The 25,298-nt window shown below is 40.0% G+C and overlaps 2 protein-coding genes across 2 annotated transcripts; one reads left to right on the top strand and one right to left on the bottom strand.

Annotated features, from left to right (window-relative positions):
- Positions 1–290: 290 nt before the first annotated feature.
- On the top strand, positions 291–5,896 carry stbd1 (starch binding domain 1). The gene is made up of 3 exons (XM_063890425.1): positions 291–667; positions 1,907–2,289; positions 2,632–5,896. Exons 1-3 carry the CDS (start codon positions 391–393, stop codon positions 5,026–5,028), a joined length of 3,057 nt encoding a protein of 1,018 aa, XP_063746495.1. The 5' UTR covers positions 291–390; the 3' UTR covers positions 5,029–5,896.
- Positions 5,897–10,179: 4,283 nt separating this feature from the next.
- LOC134868953 (phospholipid-transporting ATPase ID-like) lies at positions 10,180–24,014 on the bottom strand. The gene is made up of 28 exons (XM_063890368.1): positions 23,711–24,014; positions 22,367–22,444; positions 22,203–22,261; positions 21,985–22,098; positions 21,227–21,325; positions 21,014–21,075; positions 20,783–20,855; positions 20,563–20,633; positions 20,308–20,390; positions 19,328–19,486; positions 18,512–18,600; positions 18,079–18,272; positions 17,797–18,005; positions 17,651–17,694; positions 17,387–17,552; positions 16,797–16,985; positions 16,173–16,288; positions 15,921–16,085; positions 15,580–15,691; positions 15,250–15,355; positions 14,487–14,637; positions 13,900–14,083; positions 13,406–13,629; positions 13,205–13,288; positions 12,846–13,091; positions 12,296–12,434; positions 11,901–12,031; positions 10,180–11,567 (listed from the first exon to the last, which is right to left on the bottom strand). The coding sequence occupies exons 2-28, from the start codon at positions 22,419–22,421 to the stop codon at positions 11,301–11,303; spliced, it is 3,591 nt and encodes a 1,196-aa protein (XP_063746438.1). The 5' UTR covers positions 22,422–22,444; positions 23,711–24,014; the 3' UTR covers positions 10,180–11,300.
- Between the last annotated feature and the right edge of the window lie 1,284 nt (positions 24,015–25,298).

Genomic DNA, 25,298 nt, shown 5'->3' with positions numbered 1-25,298 from the left:
TATTTTAAATAATAAACTGTGCACAAACACAAACCCCTGAGTGAAGGTGTAAAAATAACCTATCCTTTGAAGGGGCAAATCCTATTCATTATTTAGAGACGGTTTGTCATCAGAATTTCTCTCTGGGGTTTCACTGCATACACTCACTGGGGTTGTGTGACAGGCTGCATAAACAGCTCCTTTCCCGTTTTATGAATGAATGCCGAATCCCCGTGATTCACCCAGCCAATCAGCAGCTCGCACCTGCACCGTGTGCAACTCTGCAGCAACGAGAGGTCACTACACTGGAACAACGTACAGGATAGAGCAACAGCCCGCAGCCGATCAATCAGGCCTGCATACGCACATACACACACTCTCGGGCTGTTATTCTCACCACAGATCGCCATAATGCCACTGAAAAACGGTAACACCGTGGGCGTGGAGAGACGCATGGACCTGGCGTCTCTCTTCTGCATGATCGGGCGGCACGGTCCCGCTGTGGCTCTGGCTGTGATAGCTATGGTGTCCATGCTGGCGGGGTTCGTCATCTACCGGACCGTGAGGGGGAAGAGGAGGAAGGCCCCGGCCGCAGACGGTGATGGCAAAAGCCCCGGGGAGGAGAGAGACGCAGCGGTGATCCAGGAGCAGAGCCCGGGGGAAGACCGCAGCTGTGTGGAGTCAACAGGTACAGATCCACACATAGCGGAATAATAAGAATGAGGATAGTGTTGAGGAATGCTTACAACATGTCTTGCAGTGTTATATTTCTATTTATTTGCAGTGTTTGTATTGTTTTTACATACTGTATATGTATGAGGAATTGTTGGAGGGGCCTTTGCATTGCCAAAACATGACCAGTAGTTTTTGTGCATATGACAATTAAACCTTTGAATCTTGAAATATCATATAATAAGGGCACCATACATTTTGAAAGGGTACATCACAGGTTACTATTAATATATTGTGAGTTAGGTTACAGGAATGAGACTGTAAGTCACCATAACATTACTATTATAGCTATTATCAACTTCATCAGTAAAAGTTTCATAGGTTTATATATCCATTATGAACAGATATATTTAATTACAAAAGTAGATTAATGTTTATAAATGTTGGCAGTGATGAAAACATTGACTACTTTGTAAGGTATTTCCACGCTACTTTCTACTCAATTGAAGTTCTGCTAAGGTTACAGTCGCTACTTTTACCTTTTATAACATTATGACATGCAACTCTTTATAAATGTGAGCTACCTTTACTTTGCTTACGTATTTCCTTGCAATTTATTCTTCTACACCTCAAAATCCACAAAGGAAATAATGTACTTTTTATTAAATTGCTACAGTAAGCAATCCCGCTGTTGGAGCAACTACTGTATGCTTTCCATATTAGTTTTTAAAAAAGCCCAAAAATGTCATAAGCTCTAAATATTGAATGCATTGTTATCTATTAAACTAAAGTAAACACGCTTTAATATATTTAATCACACTGGACATTTTTCTGAATGACCTTTGATCATTACCTAATTCTAATTTATCATCTATAGACACACAAATCGCAGAATCAAAAATTGAGTAATAAGGGTACACAAAAGAGATTTGGGGCAGGTCAAATAAGCTGTTGTTGCTGATAGCATTGATTACTTACCCTGTGATTAGATCGTTTGCTGTGTTTTCATTTCATAAAAGGGTACAAAGGTGAAGAAAAACAAGACAGTTTTTTGTTAACCAGTTGAGACACTTATCAAAGGTTACAACTGAAAACATCTATCTAGCGTTCACCACTTTCAAGTAGTCTATTCTGATTTATTTAATAAAGTCAGACATAAATTAAAACAAGTAGAGCCTAGAAATTATTACAAAATCAAGTTAAATATGTTATAAAAGTTCTTAGTGTATATTTTTTCTCCTATATCCTTTTGTAGGTGTGAATGATGACGGCTTATCAGACATGAAGGAGGGTGTTGGTCTAATTCAGACTGACCTCAAAGTCAGGCACCGTCGTGCTGCTACTGCTGAAAATACATCTCCACCATACCCCCCTCTCAAGAGTGAGATCCAAGTACCAGACAGCAAGCACCAAACTTCAGATGACGCAGAGGAAGAGGCAGTTGTGTGGGACTCTTACCAAGTAGTAGAGGCGTATGCAGAAGAGGTCAATAAGAGCCAGCAAAGTGGTACTCACACGGAGGCTGAATTGGTGCTGGAGGATGCTGTTGACTACCAGGATGTGTGTGAAGAGTCCCATGATAATGAGAGCTGCCCACACAAGACTATTAATGATGAGAACCATGAGGAGGAAGAGAAGGTAAGCAGCCATAATAGCAAATAACACAAACAAACTCACAGTTCAATACAATACTTTGATGAGCTCAAGTATGAAACTAGTATTTATACTTTCATCCAACGCTTGGCAAGAAAGCAAATAAGTATATTTCCCATTTGTCAGAACAACTTAGGATTTGGAACACTAACCCAGTTGGAATATTTGCCTCTCATCTACAGATCCATTTTCCTTATACTTCAGTATATCAATATACGTACAGAGCAGGAGATCAACCACCGGCAGTTAGTCTGTCTTGTGTGTACTTTTATCTACTGTCTGGCAAAGTTAGACCTGAAGATATTAACTTTCACTTCATGTGTCTAGGTGTTGAAATCAGAATGCCAGGAGGATGAGGATCTGACCACAGATGAGGATGTTTCTGACAAGCAAACCAGAGAAGAGGGGGACAACATTCTGTGTGCTTTCAGCATTCCGATTTGCTTCGAACAAACCAGTCATATGAGTGAAAACAGGGATGAAGGCCGTCTGCAAGATAATAAAACCATAAACGACGTGGAGGATTCTGAGGAGCCTGTCATTCACATGGAAGATGTATCCGTTCCTTGTGTTTGTTATGACAAAGATGAGGAGTTTGAAGAGGAACCAGAAACTATTGATTGTCATAGTTATTCCGCTGATATTCACTTCTCTCCGGATGAGGGAAAGACAAATGGATGTGAGGAGGCAGAGAAGGAGTGTTTAAAGGATGATAGTCACAATGACAGTCCGTCAGGTATGACAACTGATGCAAACGCTCAAATCTCAGGCACTGAAGATTTCATCGGCTTGTCATCAGATTGTCAACAGAGAGAAGATAAAACAGCGTCATCTCTTGACGAAGACACTGATTTTACCATCCTTTGTCCTCACATGTCGCCACATGAGACAGAAAATCAGCCTGAAAACATCCAGAACGGTACAGCTGTGGTGTTGACTGAAGATTGCAACGACCAAGTGTATGAAACTCATGTTCAGTCTTGCTACGAAGACGAAGAAAATGTTCAGATGATAAGGAATGAAGCTTTGGATGAGGCAAGTGTTTCTGATGAGCCTGACGTAGTTGCTTGTGATGCTGATAACATTGCTACCCCAGAAGTTCTTCACAAGGCTGCTGATCCGGACACAATTGAAAATGAAACTGGTTCTGTAATTGTTGAAGAAATATCGTCTGTTCACCTGCAACCCCTTTGCCAAGAAGATCGAGATGACCATGTGGAAGAAAATGGAACTTCTGAAGAGACAAGAGTCGATGACCCTGATGCTAGCTGCACCGCACTATTAATGTCAGAAGATATGTCTTGTCCTGACATGTTGTCTTCCTCCCAAGACCAACAAAGTGACGACATGGAAAATAATGTAACTCTGGACGAAGCAACGGTTAAAACTGACATTGATGCCCCTGCTTGTGAAAATTCTACTCACACTTCACTAATAACGCCTATGGAATCATCCCATCCTGAAATGTTATTTTCCCCCCAAGACCTGCAAAGTGACCTACAAAGAGTTCCTGAAGATACCACTGGTGCTGCTCCCGTCATGACTGAGGACAATAATCCTCCTATTTGTCAAATTCGCTTGCCATCTTTCGAGCAATTTGAAGTGAGGGATAATGACCCATCATTGGTTGGCAGTGCTGGTGAAGAGAGTGGAATTTCAAGCATGGCGGTCAGCCCTGATGCTGGGCACGACTTTGACGTGATTTTTGAACATGCAGTGCTTCCGATGATGGATTGTTATCTAAAGTCTGACGGACAGATGGAGGCTCAAAACATCGTCTTTGCTGATGATGCAGCCATATCCGTCATTAAAGACGATATGGCAGGAATGGTGTTCATACCTTTCCCTTCACATCACACCCAGCAACCCCACAGTCCACAAACAAGTTGGACTGATTATGAATCATCAGCAGTTAACGAGGACATGTTTGGCCATGAGATCGAGGACAGTTACCACAGAGCTATAGATCAGTTTGCGGCAGAGATTGCAATAAGTGTTACTAGCTTTGTTGAAAAACAGTTGGATGTGAAAGTTGTAGAGGTTGTAGACGTTAAAGATAAGATGGCAGGAGTAAGTGTTGAGAAGAAAGAGGAAGCAAAAGCAGAGAAGGAGGAAGAAGAGGACTATGAAAAGACTGAAATTAGTATCATGGAGGCAACCATGGACCATAATGAATGGATCATGGAAGGTAACTACCGAGCTCTTCCCTGGATGAATCTTTCTGCTTTATCCATTCCTCAAGACCTTACACAAACCAACCAGCTTCCCACTGAAGAAAGCATAAACAGCTTGGCTGCAACAGACACCAGTTGTGTGTATCCAACAGAAATCCCACCTTCTACTGACGTCCAACAAACCAGCGCTCTCTCCCTTGTTGACGATAACACGGAAAATAACAAGAAGGTTGTGGCGGTCCAGCCCATGCCCCAGACTGTTAGCGTGACCTTCCGCCTCCATTTTATCACGCAATCACCAAACCAGACGGTGGCTGTCACGGGGAACCAGCAGGAGTTGGGGAATTGGAAGGAATTCATCCCGCTTGAGAGAGCCAAGGACGGGCATTGGGCCATGGTGGTCAGCCTGCCCGCGGAGAGTCACGTGCAGTGGAAGTTCGTGGTGGTGGACAAGGGAGAGGTGTGTCGCTGGGAGGAATGCAGCAACCGCCATCTTGACACGGGCTATGGAGATGATCTGCTGGTGCACCAATGTTGGGGACTCGTATAAAAGGCGAGGTTTCGAAAATTATTGGCAAGGGCATGTTCAGTATTGGTTGTGGATGCGGAACCAGAGAGGTTATATGTTAACGTATATTCATCGTTATGGTTTTACAACTTGATTTAATCTGTGTGTTTTAACCTGAACATTTTCCACACATAAATGATTTATGTAATGGGATTTGTCTTAGAGGATTCCTTTGAACTAGACAGTGATTAAATCATCTTTGAGGCAACTTTGAAAATTGCCATAAAAATACAGAAGCATTTCATAAGACGTTTTCCTTTTTTCCGTGGCAGTATCTGTGATTATGCAAATTGCACCTCTTTAAAAAGGTCTACTTAATGCAAGTGTTTGACTAATGTAAATGGAGACTTTATTATACTGTCCTTATGCTGCTTAAGTACTCCCCAACAATGTATGAGAATAAATGCACATGGTTCACTTTTACTACAGCAATAAAGACAGCAATACATGTATATTGTATACTGGTGTTACATCAGGTATTATAATGTGTTTGCCACTTAACTGTGATATAGTTGATGCTTCCTTTATCTCCTGGGACTGTGTGCATGTACGACTGTCCCATTGTTGTTCTATCAATGTGCCTTTTAAACATGATTTTTCTATTAACGTGTTATAATACACAACAGTGTCTTTCTTTTGAAAGTGATCATTTTCTTAGTTTATTGAAATCCTTAGGGTGTATTTTCTTAATACAGTCACTTTTTGGTCATGTATAAGTAGACTTCTATCAAAAATCATGTCAGTTTTAAGCAAATATCTTGTTATGCAATACTGTGGAGATAATGCTTCGTTTGAATGTTGTTGAGGAAGAGTTTGCTACCAAATAAACAAATGTTACAAGGCTGTCAAATCTGGGAATATGTGTTTATTATACCAGTTCATTTTTCGGAGTTAATTGAAGTTGAAATGTATTATTACCTAAGCATGAGAGGAAATCTGCATTGAAGTTAGGTTGATCAATTCTTACGTTTTATATTCTAGTGTTTATGTTATATTCTATGAACCTTTTAATCTAGTCAACATTTGTGTTTAAGCTAATATATATATGTTTATTTTACACACAGATAAGGGCTGCTGTAATCCATTTGTGAAGACAGATTTGCACATCTCCATTCCAAATGATTATTTTAAAATTGCTTACAGCAGGTCCACTCAATTATTTCTCAACCAGGCATCGACATGTACAAATGGTGTGCTGTTGCTCTCTAAATTCTTGTGAATCATTTACTGTTGTTGCAACAAACAAACAGCCTGAGACCGATTCAATATTTTAACTAATGCCTACTTAGATTTCTGTGATTCAGACCAAAAGCCGAGCTGGTGACCTTGTTCTGAGTCCAGCTGGCTCAGAGGTGGCTCACATAGAGAAAGCATCATTAGCAGGCGCTTTTTCCTGCCAGCTTGTCAGCTCCACTCAGCTCCTTGCTGAAGGTGACTTCACTGCATCTGAAAAGAGGGGTGCTCTTCATCTTCCAGCCAACGAAAGTACGCATGTACAAATGCAATGTTTCGCCGGTCCCGTAAATGATTAATCTGCACTGCAGGGAAGCGGGAGGTTATTTCAGGGGATGAAACCAAACGAAAGCAGTGCTGGGAGAGGGAGGGGAGAGGCATTATGGGAAGAAAGAGAGATAGTTCACTGGCAATCTGGCAAATAGAACAGTTTAGAGTAAGCCATAGAAAGTAATCAGTCTGAAATTAAAAGATTCACAAAAAATTGACAACTAACAAGAAGGCTTTAAGGACTTTAGACATAGATAAATTATTGTTTAGCGTAAAATATAGAGATTGAGTTTCCTGTGGTTAACAGTTATACAGTATTAAATGAGTATGGTGTATATTATATGTATGTATAATATGGTATCTTTGCTAATGTCACGGTTCAAAAGAGCCTCTGATTGATGTTTATGCATCCCTTATATTCCTTCATGAAACCTATTCTGAAGAGAATGTACGCTTTTTCCCCGCTTTACCTTTGCTGTAGAATATTTGTGTTCTGTGTGAAGGTTATTATGACAACGCCATCATTTCGACCTGCCACTGTGCGTGTTCTTCATATACATATACATGTGAAATGTGATCCCAGCAGTTGTACACATTTGGAAAAGCCCAACTATCCAAAAAGAACAATTATTTAGGGAGCCTATTGACCCTCAAAGTTTGCGTGATAAACACCAGGCACGTTTTAACCAAACAAGGCCTCTTGGACTCATCTGCCCCACTTCAAACAGGGTCAACTGCGAGGTGCAAGTCATGTGATGTCTTGGATCTTTTCTATTTGAAAACAAGAGTTCAGGGAACTTTTGCCTGTTTGCACTATTGCAGAGATCCAAATGTAACAACACATGATGTTATATAGAGGTTCTGTTTACACTGATGTCAATATGTTCAATTGGTGTGCAGCTGACCAGACAAAACTTGGATAAGATCTGTGATAAAAATCCTTTGTAAAGAGCCAGCAGAAGTCATTTCAATGCATTCTCCTGGGTCATGTGTGAGGACTTTTTGGCGTGTAAATGCAACACACTCCCCTCACTGGTGCTAACGCGGCAGTAGGGAGCGTGTGCACTTTCTAAGGTTGAAGGTAATCCTTAATTTAGACACAAGGCTTACAAGTGACACCACTCTTACACTCTACTTATAGATAACTCTCTCTTGTGTGTCTCCTGCTATCTCACGTAGACTTTCGGACACACACACAGGGTTTGTCCAACATCTAAACAGTTAAGCCACCACTGGACCCATGTTTGATCTCTGTTAAGGCTCAAGTCTTAACACTGGTCATCGCTCGGCCTTCCAATGCTGAGTCAGGTTGTCTTTGAGTTGACAAAGTCTTCAAATCAACACTCTATAATGGTTATTCAGCTGTCACTGTGTCTCACTGGGATAGCTAATCATGTGCTAGGGGGTCCATTGTCCATCCAAAAGTTAACACTTAATCATTTAAGATGCCTGAATGACCAGAGAGGCTGCAACGTTAAAGAAAGTGAAGACTCATTCGGGCCTGTGATTCAGATGTACCAAGTTTCATGAAGCATATTTTTTTCCCGTACTTCTTCTGACAAAAAATAAATAAACATAATTTCTTTAACGGAGGCATTATCGCCTCAATCTGTAACCATCTGGCTACTAGAGGGAAGTGACAGTGTTGAAAGGAGACAGAGGGGATGGCACACGGTAAATGGTCCCAGGCCAGATACGAACCTGGGTCCTTCACGTGGGGACAGGGGGGTGTTATATCTGAGCTCTACTGCAGCCCAAAAAAAAAAAAGGAATACTTTTTTGTGAAATAGATATTCTTCAAGTAACATGTTTTTATGATTCTAATTTACCTTTACCTCTTGTGTATGTTTAAAAAAAAAGAGATAGTAAAGAAAATCTTCTGGGGACGATGAATATCCAGACCAATCGAGATGGAAATATGGCAGGAAGTCATCCTCGTTGTCTAAATGCAGCACAGTGGTTTGTTGCCTGGTATACTGATACACAGTGAAGATCATCTAACTCGAGTTGGAAAGCCTCGTGTGAAATTCTTTTTGAAGCAGTCTCCTCTTACAGGAGCTTTCCACTTGAACTTTGACCCCGGCGGCTTTTACGATAATGTCACAGTGTGTGTCGGTGTTCACATGTACCATCGTGTGTCTTTACCCCAACATCGCACTCTAAATCTAACTCTAAATCTTACATTTGCTTGGAATTTGCCCCTGATTGATCGATTTCTGTATCAAATCAGACTGCCTTTTTGTGACAATAAATGTCAGAGCTTATTTTTAGCTGTGAGACTTCATCAGAGTCACTTTTTATTTCAAAGATATGGCCCAGAATTTAAGTTGTAATAAATAGAAAATGGTGATTAAAATTAAACAATTTATTCCGGTTAATCGGAAACACTATCTCGGGTTGTTACGTAATAAAATAAGTCCCCGGTTGTGGCTTGGGTGTGTCACACAGGCAGTTTATTTATAAATCATTCCTGTTCCATACTGTGGGATCATGCAGTGACCTTCACTGGAGTCTGCTGACTGCTGCACCGCCATAAGGGGAGGGGCAAGGGTTAAACTGGAGCAGAAGGCGGCTGTTTGAGTTTCATTGTTTAACCTGTACGCTGAATAAATCTGGCAATCAGGGATATCATGTCAAGTGAATGTTGAATTCTGTCCATATTCGTGTTTTGAGATTTGATTTTCAAAATGTTTGGCTTCCAATGGTATTATAAAATCAGTTTATCAAATTGTGAAAGATTTATTTAAGGAGTTAAATGTTTTTCTTGAATATGTTGGACATTTCCTAACAAAGCAATGACCTGTTACATATTTATGTTTCCGTTTGTTTCGTAAAGCAAACTATATATGTATATTTAAATAAATCCAAGGATGTTTTTAGAAATGTGATCATCTTTGTGCTAAAATCTGTCATTAATCTTTGGATATGTTATGCACATTTATGCAGGAAGACATAAACTGTGAATTATGTATTTTTTCTTGTGGATCAGAAGAGCCTTTTTGGTACCTAGCCATACTGGGACAGCCCTCCATTTATGATGTCATTGCTGGCGTTCGTGGAAGACACTGCAGTACTGTGTGTGTGTGTGTGTGTGTGTGTGTGTGTGTGTGTGTGTGTGTGTGTGTGTGTGTGTGTCTGCAGATGTACAGGATCTATGTACTGTATGGATAGTATAAAAGACAGCGTGAGAGAGACGGGCAGAGAGAGATAAAAATGGACACAGCTGCATACATAATGGAGAAAAAAAAATCTGAAGGCTGGAGGCTTTTGGGAAGGTGATCAAATATTTACAATAATCATTGTTGAACTTTATGCAGACGCTGCTGTCTGTGGAAAGGCTTGCACTGTATGCATGTTTCTATCAATCGATCTATAATACACATGCCTAGTTTGAATTCTAAGAAGCATTATCACAATCCCATAATGATCCTGTTTAAGGTAAAAAGTCTGTTAAAAAAATAACTTTATATATAAAAAACATCACCCATATAGTTCATTTCTTGATCTTATTTGTTTTGTACGTCAATAACCTACCATGTGGAGACTTTTGGATGATCAAATCTTCTCCGATGTGGCCCACAGGAGACTTAAACGACGGAAATGTAAAAATAAAAACACAGAATATGTGGCTGGACTTAAAAAAACGATTTTATGAGTAAATATATGCCGAGTGCTTGGGCTTTCACTGTTCCTTTTTGACACTTCAACCATCACTGTACCTTTATTTTAGTGGTATCAGGTCCACACTGACCCCTGGCTGTACTTAGGGAATACTGCGGTACCTAATCTCTTCGGAGGCGACAGAAATATGACATGAACAGACAGGTTATTAAAACAGAGCAGAGAGAAATAACAACACGGTTTAACAAACATGTAAATCAGAAGGTAAACAACAGATCTTAACAGAAATGACACTCTTATCCTTTCTCAGAATGACACCCTGGGTAAATTCACTTCAGGGAAAACAAATAGAACGTTACAAAAGGTATCTTCATGTTGCAGGCACTGTGGGGGTCCGGCTTCACCAGATCAGGTAGTGGCAACCTTTACACAAAAAAATCCACACACCATGACACAAAGCTAATCTCATTTAGCAAGTTTTAGCCCATTAAGTAGCTATACACAGTATTTCTGGTCATTTCCCAAAGCTTACCATAAGCGTTTTAGTTATTCCCTACAGTGTTAAATCATGCTTGAGATTTTTCGTCAAATACACAGTGATTGAACAGGCAGCTGGGCATGGGAGGCACGGTTCAATTTATATTAAAAACTCTCCTTTTTGGTGCGGTAAAGGAAGTGTGGACTTCTGAAAGTCAGCTGTTCCCAAACATCCTTATACAGGTGTACAAAAGAGTAAAAAACCTGACATTTAAGGCGGTCAATACGAGGATTTAATCTATTTTCGTTTACACAACTTGATTTTCTGTTGTTTCTTGTTGTAATAAAATGAATTGACACCAATGTTTATCTGTAAGGAAGAAAATAAGCACCAAACCCTCTGGTATGCTTTGAAAAATGCTCATGAATAATGTAGACCGAAGTGTTTTTGCATTAACAGTGTTAGCTAAAACCTGCAAGAGCTGAAATGTGGTCCTTTCGGGTCGTTCGTGCTGCCAAGTTCCACAGGTTCACAGCGATATCAACATTCGTACCTTACAAAAAACTCAAAGTCAAGTGTGAAAGTTCCCCGGATACGATCCAGATGTTGAGCTTTACCCTGTTTTTCCAGACGAAAGCGTTCTACCTTCAGTCTACGGGCTCTGAGCCTCCTCCGGCTCCTCTGTGATGGTGCGGTAGTGCTGCGGCTGGTTCTGAGCCAGAGGAGAGTCCGTCTGGGAGAACATGACGGGGCGGCTCCTCAGGGGCAGCTTCATCAGGAACCGCCGGGACGTCACCAGGTCTCCGTAGCCCTGGGCGTGGGAGAAGGCGTAGCTGGAGCCACGGGTGCTGATACGTCGGGTGGGCAGGCGGCGGGGTGTGGGAGCCGGCAGAGCCTCCTTACGCACCTTGTGTCTCACCTAGAGAGAGAGAGAGGGACGAGACTTAAATGGAGACTGGAGTAGGATAGTCTATTATAGTTAATTCTAACTCAGTCCATATGTTTTTGTATTGTGTATATTTCAGTTTTTAACATATTTACTGTTTATTTATTTTAGATAGAAGTACTTTATTGATCCCAATTTGGGAAATTTTCATTTATGTGCACACCCATTTTTTACTTGCTGCTTTAACGAAAGAAATTCCCAACATTGGATCAATAAATTATATTTTAAGGGCCCTGTTCTGCTCCTGTTCAGGTCCATATCTGTATTTTGTGCCTTAATGTTCGAAAAGGTCTTTATTTTCCTCACCTTGTCGTTGATGGTGGGCCGGAGCTGAATGACAATGAAGCGGAAAGCCACCACAGGCAGAATACAGAGGAGCGACGTCAGGAAGATGGTGAGCCACACGTTGGGCTGACTCAGGGAGTTCCTTGCTGTGCCTGGAGTTGATCAAAACCAGACAGAATCACATAGTAAAAGGCTTTTTTATTTCACAACACAATCATATTATATCAGTTGTAAGTGTCCATCATTGAAATGCTCACAAAAAAGTGGACGACATGACAAATAATTAACATTGGTATATAATCGATTGGCCTTTTATAAGACATTACCATATACATATTGCATTGCTGTTTCAGAAGACTCATATCTGGAAAACCTGGGCAACAATCTGTCTGCATACCTGAGCGGAGTGTACTCACCGATGAAGGGGAAGTAGGAGGTGAAGATGAGGAACATGCCGTTGCTGTACATGGTGAGTGTGATGGCAAAGTAGGCGGCCAGGCTGCCCCAAACAAAGAACTGATTCACTGCCGTCCAGTAAAATGTGTCGAGACACAGCTGGAAAAAAAGCAAACATTATTTGTATTTATGTTTCTTGTGTACATATTTATTTCCCCATCTATTTATTTATTTTTTATGTGTGTTCAAAGGGCGGGTGATTATGAATAAAAGGTAACCTTCCCCATAAAGGTCGTGTTGTCAGTATTTATAGAATTTTGATACTCTAATTTTAGAATCAGAAGTCTTTTTATGTCCCACAGTGAGGACACTTTCATTGTAGGTTAAATAATATACAAATAAAGTAAATAATATAGAACAAAATGTAATTTCCAGAATTCAAGTTAAACTTTATTTTTTTCTCTCAAAAATGTGCAAATTTATTGTTAATATTTCCAATTCTTTTCTGGGAAATATATGTTTTTTTAAATAATATTAGAGAATTATATTTTCAGGAAGTGTTCTCCTCACCTGCACGTTCATCACGATCAGCAGGCAGGTCTGCGCCAACAGAGCGAAGGACTGATAGTCGGCGATGTCCTTGCCGTCGTCTCGCACCGTGTCGTACATGGCGGCCCACGGGATGAAGAACAGGATGAGGGAGCTGTAGCAGCTGTGCAGCATGCAGAGCACAAACGCTTTCTTACTGAAGTACAGGTTCAGCTGGCCCGGAGTGTACAGCTGAGGGTACTGGAAGCTCCAGCGGTCGTTCACATCCTGCACAAACACAGCGTCAGAGAGAAAAGATAACAAATATGATTTGAACAAATTACATTTTGGATTTGAGCTATTTTATTCAAATTTATGATTCATTTCTCCTTCGTGCATACCTGGTCAAAGAGGCTCATGCCAAGGACAGGAAGTGCTGTGTACACCAGGTTATACAGGGTGATGAACCACTCGTCATACACTGTCTGTGAACAAGATAAACATGTAAATACAGTTTTAATGAAGTTAAATATACTAATGTAAACACCACAAGAGGACAGTTTGTTAAAAGAAAAAAGACAATTCTAATCTGTGTCCCTCACCTGCGCAGAAAAGCCGCAGAAGAAGGCGTACCAGAAATGGACGAAGGTGAAGGTGAAGTTCTTGTAAAAGAAGTACTGTAGGAACTTGCACATGCGCAGGTAGGACCATCGGCCGTGCACCAACAGCAGGCGCTGCAGGTAACGGAACTGGGCGAAGGAGTAGTCGCTGGAGAGGACCGCCTGCATGCCCTCCTGACCACTGATACCTACGCCGATGTGAGCGGCTGATGGACAGACAGGAAAGGAAGAAACAGACATTTAAATAAGAAGTAACAGTACATATTTACTAGCTAGTTAGTTTTACAAAAGCTCAATTGAGTGGTGCAGTGATGATGACTTTTTAAGACCCATCTGGGAGATGGCATTTGCAAGGGCTCCATCTACAAAAACCAATGGGATTTTTCTGTTGCTCTTTGGAAAATTGCTGACTTATTTTGAGGTTTTAGGGACTCATTCGAGCACCACTCTTTAGTGTCTGAGTTGAGAGAGCTAACCCTTGATCATGCTGACGTCGTTGGCCCCGTCCCCGATGGCCAGAGTGACGGCCTGCTTGTATTTCTTCACCAGCTGAACCACCTGGGCCTTCTGCAGGGGGGTGACCCTGCAGCAGATCACCGTCTGACACATACATGCCGTCCTCAGCAGCTCCAGATGCAGGTCCTTCTCCAGAGCAAAGGCCTGAGGAGCAAAGGGAACAACGGGTCAGCTAACAGGTCAGGTTTAACCCTTAAACACAACCCTAAACAACCCCTCAAAACACTTCGACTAGACACCATACATAAGTCCTCTCCACACTGTAAAGGAATACAGGACACTTAATCCTTCATTTTATTTTTCCAGAAGCATTTATAACATTCAAACAGCAAACTATCAATAAACGACAAAGTATTTAAAAAGGACTTTTATTTTAAATATTGTAGCTTTCTGCAACAGTGTCCAAAATACCCACATGATCAAATCAAACAGAGATTACAAATAATTTATGAAAAACAAACAAAAACAAAAATTTCCAGCAGGACTTCTTTTTGGATAGCTGATATTTTTAGCAAAAGTGTACACGAATAAAAATGTACTTTCTTACCAGACTGTGTCCGTTTATAATCAGGCCGTAAACCCCGTCCACCTTCTCATCCTCCACCCTCTCTATCTTCTGGAGCCAGAACAGACCCGCGCGAGACGGGATCACAGACGGCTCGTCCGACGCTTCTGGACACATTTTTCTTCTTGCATTCCTGAAAACAGGAGGAGATGGAGACAAAAGGGAGAGTTAAAATAAAGCTCTGACATTTGTATGAATTGTAACTTTTTTCAGAGTAATGTATTTGGGATACACACAATAGTAACCTGCAAAAAGTACTTGGCAACAATAATCAAACCATTGTCATTTACAGCTACCAAGTGCTAAGTGCATATTAGTAATACTAATACCTCTTAAATACTAAAACATCACTGTATATTTTGTCATTTTCCTAACTATTTTATTGAATTATATCTGTGTATATACATATTTTCATTATATTTTATATCTTTTATTGGATATTTGTATTTAACTTCCTATGTTCATATAAATATCTTTATGCTATTTCGTTTTTACTGCATATTCTTACTTTAAATTCTTATGGTCATATAAACATCCCTTAACTCATTTCTTTTATGTGATATTTTTATATTTATCCACCAAAACCCATTTCCTCTGGGATAAAGAAGTATTATGATTTGAATATACCAAAAAAGTAAAAAATCTAAAAGCTTCAAACTGTGTTTTATACATGTTTTGATTTAAGAACGGCCTCAGCCTCTGATGAGCAGACCCCGTGTGTGGTTATTAGTGTGGCGTAACTTACACCAGTTCCTCTCTGACTCCTTCAGCCGTATTGGCCGCCACAACAAAAATCTCCTTCATCTCCTCTCTCAGCATGTTGCAGGAATACCCGATGTTCTCCGCCGTCTCTGTTTCGAAACATCAATATGGAAAATGACTGGGATTCAATTAATCTGCCAAACATGTCTACCGCATGACTGGTTCAGTGACATATGACACAGGTCGGTCATATGAACACTTAGAGATTGACTAAACTCAATGAAAAGTGAATGAACATACAAATGTGTTCACTTAAAAATACTGCATATTGGATATGGGATTTGTTTGGGAAAATATAGTTTGACACACTCACCCTGTTTATCCCCAGTCAACACCCAGATTTTGATGTCAGCTTTAGCCAGTTGCTCTATGGTCTGTGGCACGCCGTCCTGCAGCTTGTCCTCTACAGCTGTGGCTCCCAACAGCTATAAACCACAGGGTATGGGGTGTTAACACAAAAAGGAATTACTTTGTATCATCCTGTGTGCAAAAAGCAACAATATTTCCACATTTATTTTTCCATTAGTGTTTGTTAAAAGTATTTCCAGACTTTTCAAGCAGTTTTATAATTTGTCTTTAACAGCTTAAGTGATAAATCTGCATGGTTGATGTCATGCTGTACGATTGTCTTTATATAAGCCAGTCCAGACTAACCTGCATGTCTTTCTCTATCTCTTCATAAAGTTCATCGAGCATCTCCTCTCGGCCGTCCATGGCGGTGCTGGCGTCATGGTGGCGCTGTCTCCACTTATCCATGTATTCCTCATCCAGATCTTTGTAGGCCAGGACCAGAGTCCGGAGGCCGTCCCCTGCATACTCCTGTTTCAGATCAGAACAGTTCAAATTTAAAAAATGACAATTGCTGAGAGTTGAAACACATCACATAAATCTAACTGTATCGCTCACGTTGAGATGTGCCGTGGTGTCCTCCTTCAGCTTGTTGCAGGATGGGTGCAGTCTTTCATAGATGATGGTGTCTGCTCCTTTGCAGTATAGAGTCAACTTGCCTTCGGGGTTACGCACTGGAAATCATTTCAGAAGAACTTAGTGAGGAGTCATTATACATCTCTGTCAGGATCACTTTCTTTAGGGATTGCATGAATTTTGAGAAACATCTTAGAAAGTAACACTTTTAAGCAATTCCAGGAAAGAGATCAGGCAGAAATTGATTCATTAAAATAATAAATACAATGACAAACCCTTGTAAAAAATATGTACAACACTATATATATGTTTTTTTATTTTATGTATTAATTTACTTTAAAACATTTTAGTTATTGTTACTACTTTTAAAATGGGTTGTTCCAGAATATTTTATGTTAAAGGTGGGTGTTCACCATCTCAATGTGTTTATTACTGTATGTTATTTTAAAGTTACTAAAGAAAATATGTATAATGTAAAAAAAAAACGGTCACTTTTGAACAATCATCATCCTTGAATCCTTGAATGCACCATAAGGTATCTCCTTCAAGCAGCAATGTTTGGCAAACACAGAAAAACAAAACCATTGTTCCACTGATTTCTCTCACCTATGACCGACATCCTCTTCCGCACGTTATTGAAGTCAAGAACAGCCAGGAGTTCATAAGTGACTTGTTTTCCCATCTCCATGGCCGTGATGCTCTCCGGTGTGCGTGAGCGGAACACAAAGCCGAAGTTCCTCGCTGCCGTCACCAGAGCGCCCTCATCAGGAGACTGAGCCTGATAGTACAGCTCCCCTGAGAGGAGAGGAAGAATATAAAGAAAATGATAATGTGAGGATTTATGTAGTCGGATTGAATTGCTGTCTTCCACCGGGTTCACAAGAGGGCATGTTGGCATTGATATCTATCTGAAACTCAACCTGGTAAATGGTTAAGTAAAAAAACAGAAGGGATCTGTATCTTATAGGAGTATCTCTATATGAATTTATTAACAATGTACTCTTAATCAATATCTTATATGTCCGTTTACTTTTAAAAATAAATAAATACTGCTACTTTTTTTAACATGTTTTATGTTTTCATTTTTATGTATTTATATATTTCACTTTTGCCTTTTATCTGCACACATATAATCACCAGACAGAATAGAAACGCAGCTGTGTAGTAACAGAGCCGTGCCACTAGAGGTCGCTTACCCTCTGTCTTCTCCTCGGGCATGACTGTGTGGCACAGAGCCAGCAAGCGAAAGAAGGCATGAGCCTCTGGGTTCCCCTCTTTCACCGTCTCCAGCAGACTGTGGTCGTGAAATAAGAACTTTGGATCAGCCAGCTTGTTCCAGGTGAAGTCCACTTTCTCTGTCTTCTGCAGAAAGAAAAGATCCAGACAAGAGAAACTAAAGAGCTGGAGGGACGTTATTTACACATATATAAAGCTGCTGTGTATCAGTATTCTCCTCTCACCTCAGTTATTTCCACTCTTTGTCCAGAAAAGTCAAACAGCTCCCCTGAATAAAAGAGACCTTATTATCATCCAAACTCATTCCCACATAAAGGACTCATTGCTGCAACACTCTGTTATAACACTTTTCATTAATGGAGCAGCTCACCGTAAGCTTTCCCGTTGATGGAGCACTTGTTGAAAGCCATGATGTTCTGGGTCAGAGTTCCAGTCTTGTCGCTGAAGATGTATTTGATCTGACCCAGCTCCTCGTTGAGGGTGGTAGTCCTTGCATGGGCGGGGGTGTCATTCTTTGGGTAATACATCTTCCTGTCCCAGTCTATGTAGAAGCTGTTCCCCAGGCGGATGATCTCCACACTGATGTCGAAACAAAAAGGGATAAGTGTAAAACTCTGATTGATTTTGTCACAATAACTTTAGTTGTACGTACCTGACGTAGAGCGAAATGGGCACCACCGTGTTGAGGATGATGACGTAGGACCAGAAGGACAGGAAAGATGAGAGGGCAGCACTGGCCCCCTGATTACGAGGGAGGAAAACCGTGAACACAGAGCCCTCCTTCACCTCCCAGATTGCATTGCCAATGGCCAGAACGGTGCACATGGACGCCAGGAAACCAAAGATCTGATGGATTCAAGACAGTACACATTGACATCAATTGACTTACATTAACTGAAACAAAGCAAGCAAGTTTTCTCCCAGTAGTTTTTTAAAATAGTTATTGCAACTGTTTGTCAAAAGGATCTAACTCGGAAACCCTTAGAAAAGGTCAGCACTCAGGTGTGAGCTAAATGTATAACATATTTACTGTAAAATGAACAATCGTGTGTAAGAGTGGCAGTGTTCATGGACATGAAACTCACAGACAACACAAGGACATTCATCAGGTGATCGATGCTTGTGCGTTTGAATGTTGTCTTTCCACTGTTCTGCATCAGCTTGGTGTCTGGACCTGGAAACATTCAACTTTTTTAGATGATTTGAAAATCATGTAAGCGAAAATCCACTTCAGAAACTCTTAATATGCCATTAACATTTAATGTAACGTTTACTTAAACTTCACTCATATACTTCCTCACAAATGAATGTTGGCCTGTTATGACAAATGCCATGTAATTTCAGTTTAGTTTGTTTCATTTGAGGCAGTACCTCTTCCTCTTATGTTTTTAATATTTGTTATCAAACCCTGTGATGTTTTGCCTGTCGTTCAGGCACAACACTTTTGCATAATTTACTCAGTTGACTAGACTGGTGGTTAAAATGACTCACCAAAATGACTTTTCAAAAGTCCAAAGCCCCACATTTAACTTATATAATGCTAACTGAATACAGGTCGGTCCTTTGGTAAATTGGTAGCAATTAGCTTATGTTATGCCAAAGATAATAGCTTGAAGCTAAAGCTGTGTTATTTTATAACATACCATAATGTGCCTTTATCTTTGTAAATAGTATTTATTACATATTCATTGCTCTATTTACCCTTATTTTATGTATTATTTCGTATTTTTGTTCTTTTAAATACATCATCTGAATTTGACCTAGTCTGTTGTGTGTAGCATTAGCGCCCTCTGCTGGCCCCTGCAGACATGAGCGGTGCAAACGAAATCTCGTGCCTGTTCTCGTGCATTTTTTTGGACTACATTAGCATTAAACTTTAGCAGATTTGAGGATCGACTTACCTCCAAAGATGACCAGACCGAAGCACCACTCGGTGTTCCTCAGCGTGCATCCTCTGAGCAGCACCTTGTCGTTGTCCAGAGAGTAGGTCTGTCCGTCCAGCGTTAGGGTTCCTTTGAATTTATCCAGTCGGTTGTTGGGAGGCTCACATCGGACTTCACCTGAGAGAGAACGAGGCAAGTGTCAGCAACACATGCAATTTAACTGTCCAAGTATCGTGTGGAATTACGGGGAGTTATAAACTGAAACACCTGTGCTAATAGTGTGGAAATACGGGGCGTTATAAACTGAAACACCTGTGCTAATAGTGTGGAAATACGGGGAGTTGTAAACTGAAACACCTGTGCTAATAGTGTGGAAATCTATGAATAACTGCATTGATTTACATGGCACCTCTCATACAAACATGCAACCCCAAGTGTTACATTGAAAACATAGAAATGAACTGTTATTATTAATTTGCAAGATTAAAGAAAAAAACTGATATCAAAAATCAAGCTAGTCATAATTATATATCATATTGGAGCCATTCATTAGGAAAAGATGGTATTTGACTCCATCCTGAGAGGTTTGAAAACAACAAATATCAATAAATTCTTAGATTCAGTTCTAATACAAAAGTTTTACAAACCAAATTCAGCAAACTTCGATTAGAATCAAAATTCACTTAAATATGTTCCCATCAAGATTGCTACCCAATTTTAATTCTGATATACTACCGATATTTTTTCATATTTCATATTCTTAGTTTACCTTCTTTGTATATTTATGGAAAAAAAGTATTTTTTATATCTAATTTGTTTTTTGTAGTTTTTAAAATAGCTTTTGTACAACTTCATTCCTTTCATTGCTTTCATGCATGCGCTATTGACACCAAAGCAAATTGATTGTATGTGAACCCACACCTACTTGGCAATAAACCAGATTGGGCTTCTGACAATTCTTGGTTTCATTTTTTAGGATTTATATTCCAGATGTTTACCGTTGAAGTGTGCAAGTGCGTCAGTGCTGTCCCCCATATCCCCGGTTACGGTCAGAGCCTGCTTCACCTTCAGATTGGTCTCACTGTGGCACACCAAGAGGACATGAGAAGGATGGAAGATAGTGTGAGACATCAGCCTTAAGCCATGCACGCACACTCACACACACACACACACACACACACACACACACACACACACACACACACACACACACACACACACACACACACACACACACACACACACACACTCACCCATCTAACTCAGCTGTTTCTACGTAGACCAGGTTGAGAGGCTCGCTGCTGGACAACAACATAAGATCTGCCTAAATGGGTTGAAGATGAGATAAAAATCACTTGTGGGAGCTTTGACTTATTCTAGCTGTTATCACTGAAAGCATCAACGTAAATAGATCAGCATAATGCTATGCAACACCATAATGAACACGGAGTTAACAATCATGTCCATACTTACTGTGACAAACTGATTATTCTCCAGTTTGATTATGTCTCCAACCTGCACGTTCATCCATTTTTCTTTTTTTAGTCTGACAAGATAGCATGAAAGATAACATGAAATCACAGAAGAAATATCCCAGAATATGAGCTTTTAAGGATGAAAACTCATTCTCAGCTGTGCATTATTGTTATTATTTGTATTATTATGTATAATTATAATCTATACATTATTGAATATGCATCTTACTCTCCATCGATGAGGACGTGCACCATGCGGTTGTTCACTTGCTTGTCGCTCCTGTGTCTGTTCTACTCAGATGTCATGGAACAAATTGAAAATAAATGAGATTAAATTCAATTTTTTTATCCAGGAAGTCACATTCTGTCCCAGTATCAGGTGTGTTTCCTCATTAGTTGTTGTGTTTAAGTGCTGGGTTAAATTGTCATATTTAAAGCTTACTATGTCGTCGCTGGCGTCTTTGACTGCTGTTATAGACAGCACCAAAATCAGAGGGACAGCGGTCGTGAACCACGAGAGAGAGGAGATTTCTGGAATTAGCTGTTGAAACACAAACACAACAAGGCTTTAATATCTTGCATCTGTTCGTAATGCACCCAAATGAAATATTCGTGAGACTACATAAGATCAAACTCCTCCAAATAATTAGCATACATACCCATGATCCTCACTATATTGATAATAATACAGAACATTTAATAATAATACCTAAGATTTGAATAGCGTTTTTCCTAATGCTCAAAGGCGCTTTAAATAAAATCAGAACAATAATAATAATAATAATAATAATAATAATAATAATAATAATAATAATAATGACAACTTCATTTTCGTAGCACCTTTTATAAAAGAAATGCAACACACAGCACTTTATAATAAGGGAAATAGTTAACAAAATGAATCTAATGGAAACTGAGAGGAAAAAGATACACATGATAGAAAAAGTAACAGTAAACAAAACTAATAGAAAAAATTATGAAAATAAGATCTGATCATAGAACCGGAAATAAAACCCATTGACTTACAACGTAAAATAATAAAAAATAAAGTGAATCATATTGAAATCAGTTCCCATTTTTACAGCTAGCTCCATTTTGTGATAATTCTTATTTATTGAAACATGTACAAAGTCCCCTAATACAGTCCTGTGTTGACATGCTTCACAGCACTAGAGTAGGTAAACAAAGAGAAATGTCTACCTGTAGGACCATGAGGAACAGGAAGTAGGCGTTGGCGAGTCTCCGGAACTGTTCGAAGAGGTTGAGTGGCAGGAAGGTGAAAACGTTGTATTTGGAGGTCCCGATGGCATTGTTCTGAAGGGACAGAATAGTTACACATGAAGGGGCATAAGCACGGGATAGCTACAGTGCTGTGTAGAGAGTGTAAAGACAGTGCACAGCTTTTTGTCTTCACTTACAGCATATTGGTAGGCGATGTTGTAAGGTCTGTCATTAGCTCGAAAAAGTCTCTCCTCCTCTGTTAGAAAAGAATAATGAGTAATAAGTCCATGAGCCATGTTACACACTTTTAGTTTAGGACATATAAAGACACACAATAACATTTGTGAGCATCCCGACTCACCTCTCTTCTCCTCTTTCCCACACAACTGGCCAAAAAATGACGTTACGGATCCCATGTTTAGCTCTCCATATCTCACACCTGGAGGAAGAGCATGTGTTTACATATCACAGAATAAAGAGACTCAGTGAAGTGAAGATCCATTTTCGTTTTTATTAGACCATAAAGAGATATTAACTGTAAAGGGAAACTGGCATAAGCGAGGGGGATCAGTTAAGTTATGGAAGGTCCTGTTTGTGTTTAGCTGTGGTTCGGTGTAAAAATATATATAGATAGACGTGCTAGCAGAGGAACTAAATGATTTAATTAATGAGACGTGGGAAAAAACAACAACAAAAAAGGAAGATGTTTGTTACCTGTAAATAAAATCAGTTAGCCAAGGCCTGAGACCATCTTTTGACGTCTTACTTTTAGAGCCGAGTGCAAGCTTTTTAGGAAATTTTGATAAACAAATAAATAATAGATGCCAATCTTGGTCAAGAAGCTGTTCATCATGGAACAAAAGACTACAAATGAAAATTGTCCAGGACTGCCTGGAACAAGACATAAAAAGGATTCAATTGTATGACATATACTCTATTTGGAAACTCTTTTAAATTCCTGACTAAATAAAGGAAGAAAATGTAAGTAAGAAATGATCATGTATGGCTAACTCGCGACAAAATGACTTCCCTCTGTAACACTTGCTGTTACACATTGTACGTGGCTAAAGAGCGGAATCTCTAAGCGGTTGACCAATCACAACAGGCAGCAGGAAATAAATAAAGCACTTTTTGAACATTAAAGCCTGTAAACATGTCACAGTAGAGGCACAAAATACAAATTTGAACCTGAAAATGAGCAGAATAGGGGCCCTTTGAGTGAGAGAAAACAGCTCTTTCATTGAGAACATATCAGGCAACATCCTCAAGGTGTTATCTGTGCTTCAGAGCTGTAAAGACACATCTAACCACTCCCTTCTCAACCCTTTGTACCACAGTGAAGTCTTCGGCACATAATCCATAATCGCAAAGATTAAGATAGCGATATGACAGTGAACTTCCTCAGAATCAGGCGAGCAGAAGAAGAGTTTGAATACACAACACAACATCGGGTTTTTGCTTCATAGCTGTGTGTTTTTCTGATCTTGCAACAGCAGATCATTTCAAAAGTGGAAAAGAAAGAGTGGGAAAGACTTTGAAAGAGTTATTGTGAATGCGAAGTGAGCCACCATGCTTGGACTTTGAAATGTGAGAAACATTTAAGATACATGGGCTTTCAAAGCGTTTAAAACGTGAGCCCTATTCCACAAAGGTGCCCTCCACCGATTCACCAATGCATGCCAACAAATGAAAAACAGCCACATACCTGAAACTAAAATGGGATTTCCCGCACACACACAGACTCAGGAACACAGGGCGCCTTAAAAAAAATAGACAGAAACTACAAATGTCAATCCTCCCTTTGCCTCTGCTTTAAATGAAATAAATCCAGGCCGAAGAGGTCTTGTTTGGACGTCCAGGCACCAGCAGAGAGGACAGCCGGGGGCCTCCAGCCGAGATGAAATACACGCAGGATGGACGACAGGTGAAGTGGTGACAGAGGTGCCTTCAGTAGAGGTTTCAGGTTCATGCAGGAAGAGCTGGGATCCCCCCGCGGCCGACAGCTCAGGGCCTTGAGCAAACAGTGCAGCGATCTTTGGACCTGGATGGTAAAACAGGGCCAGAGCACAGGCTGTAAAACAACAGTACAGGTGAATGGCTACAGCCAATCAGGGCCCACGATAGGGTTGTGATCAGGGGCGGTCAGGTATGTAACACACCCTGTGGGGCTGCGCATGCTCACACTGGGCCTTACCATTACAATATCAGTGCTTAAAAACAGTTTACATTTACTTAGGTGCAGGAAATGCCAGTCATCTGTCACATTTTAAATACATTACTTGAAATACAGCTCTAGATATTGTGACTTCCTGACTGATGATATTCCAAAATGAAATTTAATACAAGGGCTCAAACAAAGGAAACCAGTGTCATCCAGGGGACTTCAACATGCTTGATAAATTAGTTATTGTGTGTCGCGTGCGTGCGTGTGGATCACACGTGCATAAATGCCTACTGTACCTGCATGTATGCACAAATACCCATAATACTTAGTACGCCAGAATAAAAGTCCTGATATATTGTTTGTCAAATACAATATGCAAAAACTATCAGGATGTCCTGCAGCATCCGGAGGAATTTCACTGTATCGGAGTAAGCGCGCTTTTATTTTATGGTTGTTTCCGACCCACAATCCTTTGCAGGGGGGTATACTGTTTAAGCATTGGGGTCAAAGCTCAAGGCACTATGCTATGAAAAAGTAGTATGAGCCAAATGGATGCATACTGCATGACATTATCCAAAAACATTGGAATATTTTTGTGCTTCCCGGTTTGTAAACATTACTGAATCCTGAAAAATAAATAAATAATTAGAACAAAAGAGGAAGAAACTGCATAGTTCCTTAACGAAGTTACATGTCCACATGACAAACCTGCAATTCTATTGGCTAAGGATCAATAACCATTGTAAGTGATAGGCTAAGGGGTGGGACATCTATAAGTGGTTGATCAATCACAACAGATCCAGTCAGCCAATCGATCAGAGCAGACTGGACTCTGGTTTCAGACAGAGGGTGAAAAGAGGTGTCTCCTTAATATATGCACTCAGATGAGAAAAACAAAGTAATTTAACATTAAAGCACATAAAATGTACAAAATACAAATATGAAATCTGATAATGAGCATAATAGGACCCCTTTATAAATCCCTTAGTATTCGAGATTACCTGTGGATACACAGAAAGGTACACACACACACACACACACACACGGTCATCTAATTAAGAAAATCATAATGACTAATTGAAAAATCCAACCAAACCTGGGGTTCATGTCATATATCAGTGTGAAAAAA

This window comes from Eleginops maclovinus, chromosome 8, assembly GCF_036324505.1.
Source record: "Eleginops maclovinus isolate JMC-PN-2008 ecotype Puerto Natales chromosome 8, JC_Emac_rtc_rv5, whole genome shotgun sequence".
NCBI classification, from domain to species: Eukaryota; Metazoa; Chordata; class Actinopteri; order Perciformes; family Eleginopidae; genus Eleginops; species Eleginops maclovinus.
This window is presented reverse-complemented; position numbering and strand designations above follow the sequence as displayed.

Excerpts from the sequence above, each read along its gene's own strand:
- LOC134868953 (XM_063890368.1), bottom strand. The coding sequence starts at position 22,421 with ATGGGATCCGTAACGTCATTTTTTGGCCAGTTGTGTGGGAAAGAGGAG. Across the intron at positions 17,553-17,650 it reads AAAGAGTGGAAATAACTGAG|AAGACAGAGAAAGTGGACTT; the intron begins GTGAGAGGAGAA and ends TTCTTTCTGCAG. Across the intron at positions 16,289-16,796 it reads GAAGAGGATGTCGGTCATAG|TGCGTAACCCCGAAGGCAAG; the intron begins GTGAGAGAAATC and ends AATGATTTCCAG.
- stbd1 (XM_063890425.1), top strand. The coding sequence starts at position 391 with ATGCCACTGAAAAACGGTAACACCGTGGGCGTGGAGAGACGCATGGAC. Across the intron at positions 668-1,906 it reads CAGCTGTGTGGAGTCAACAG|GTGTGAATGATGACGGCTTA; the intron begins GTACAGATCCAC and ends ATCCTTTTGTAG. Across the intron at positions 2,290-2,631 it reads ACCATGAGGAGGAAGAGAAG|GTGTTGAAATCAGAATGCCA; the intron begins GTAAGCAGCCAT and ends TCATGTGTCTAG.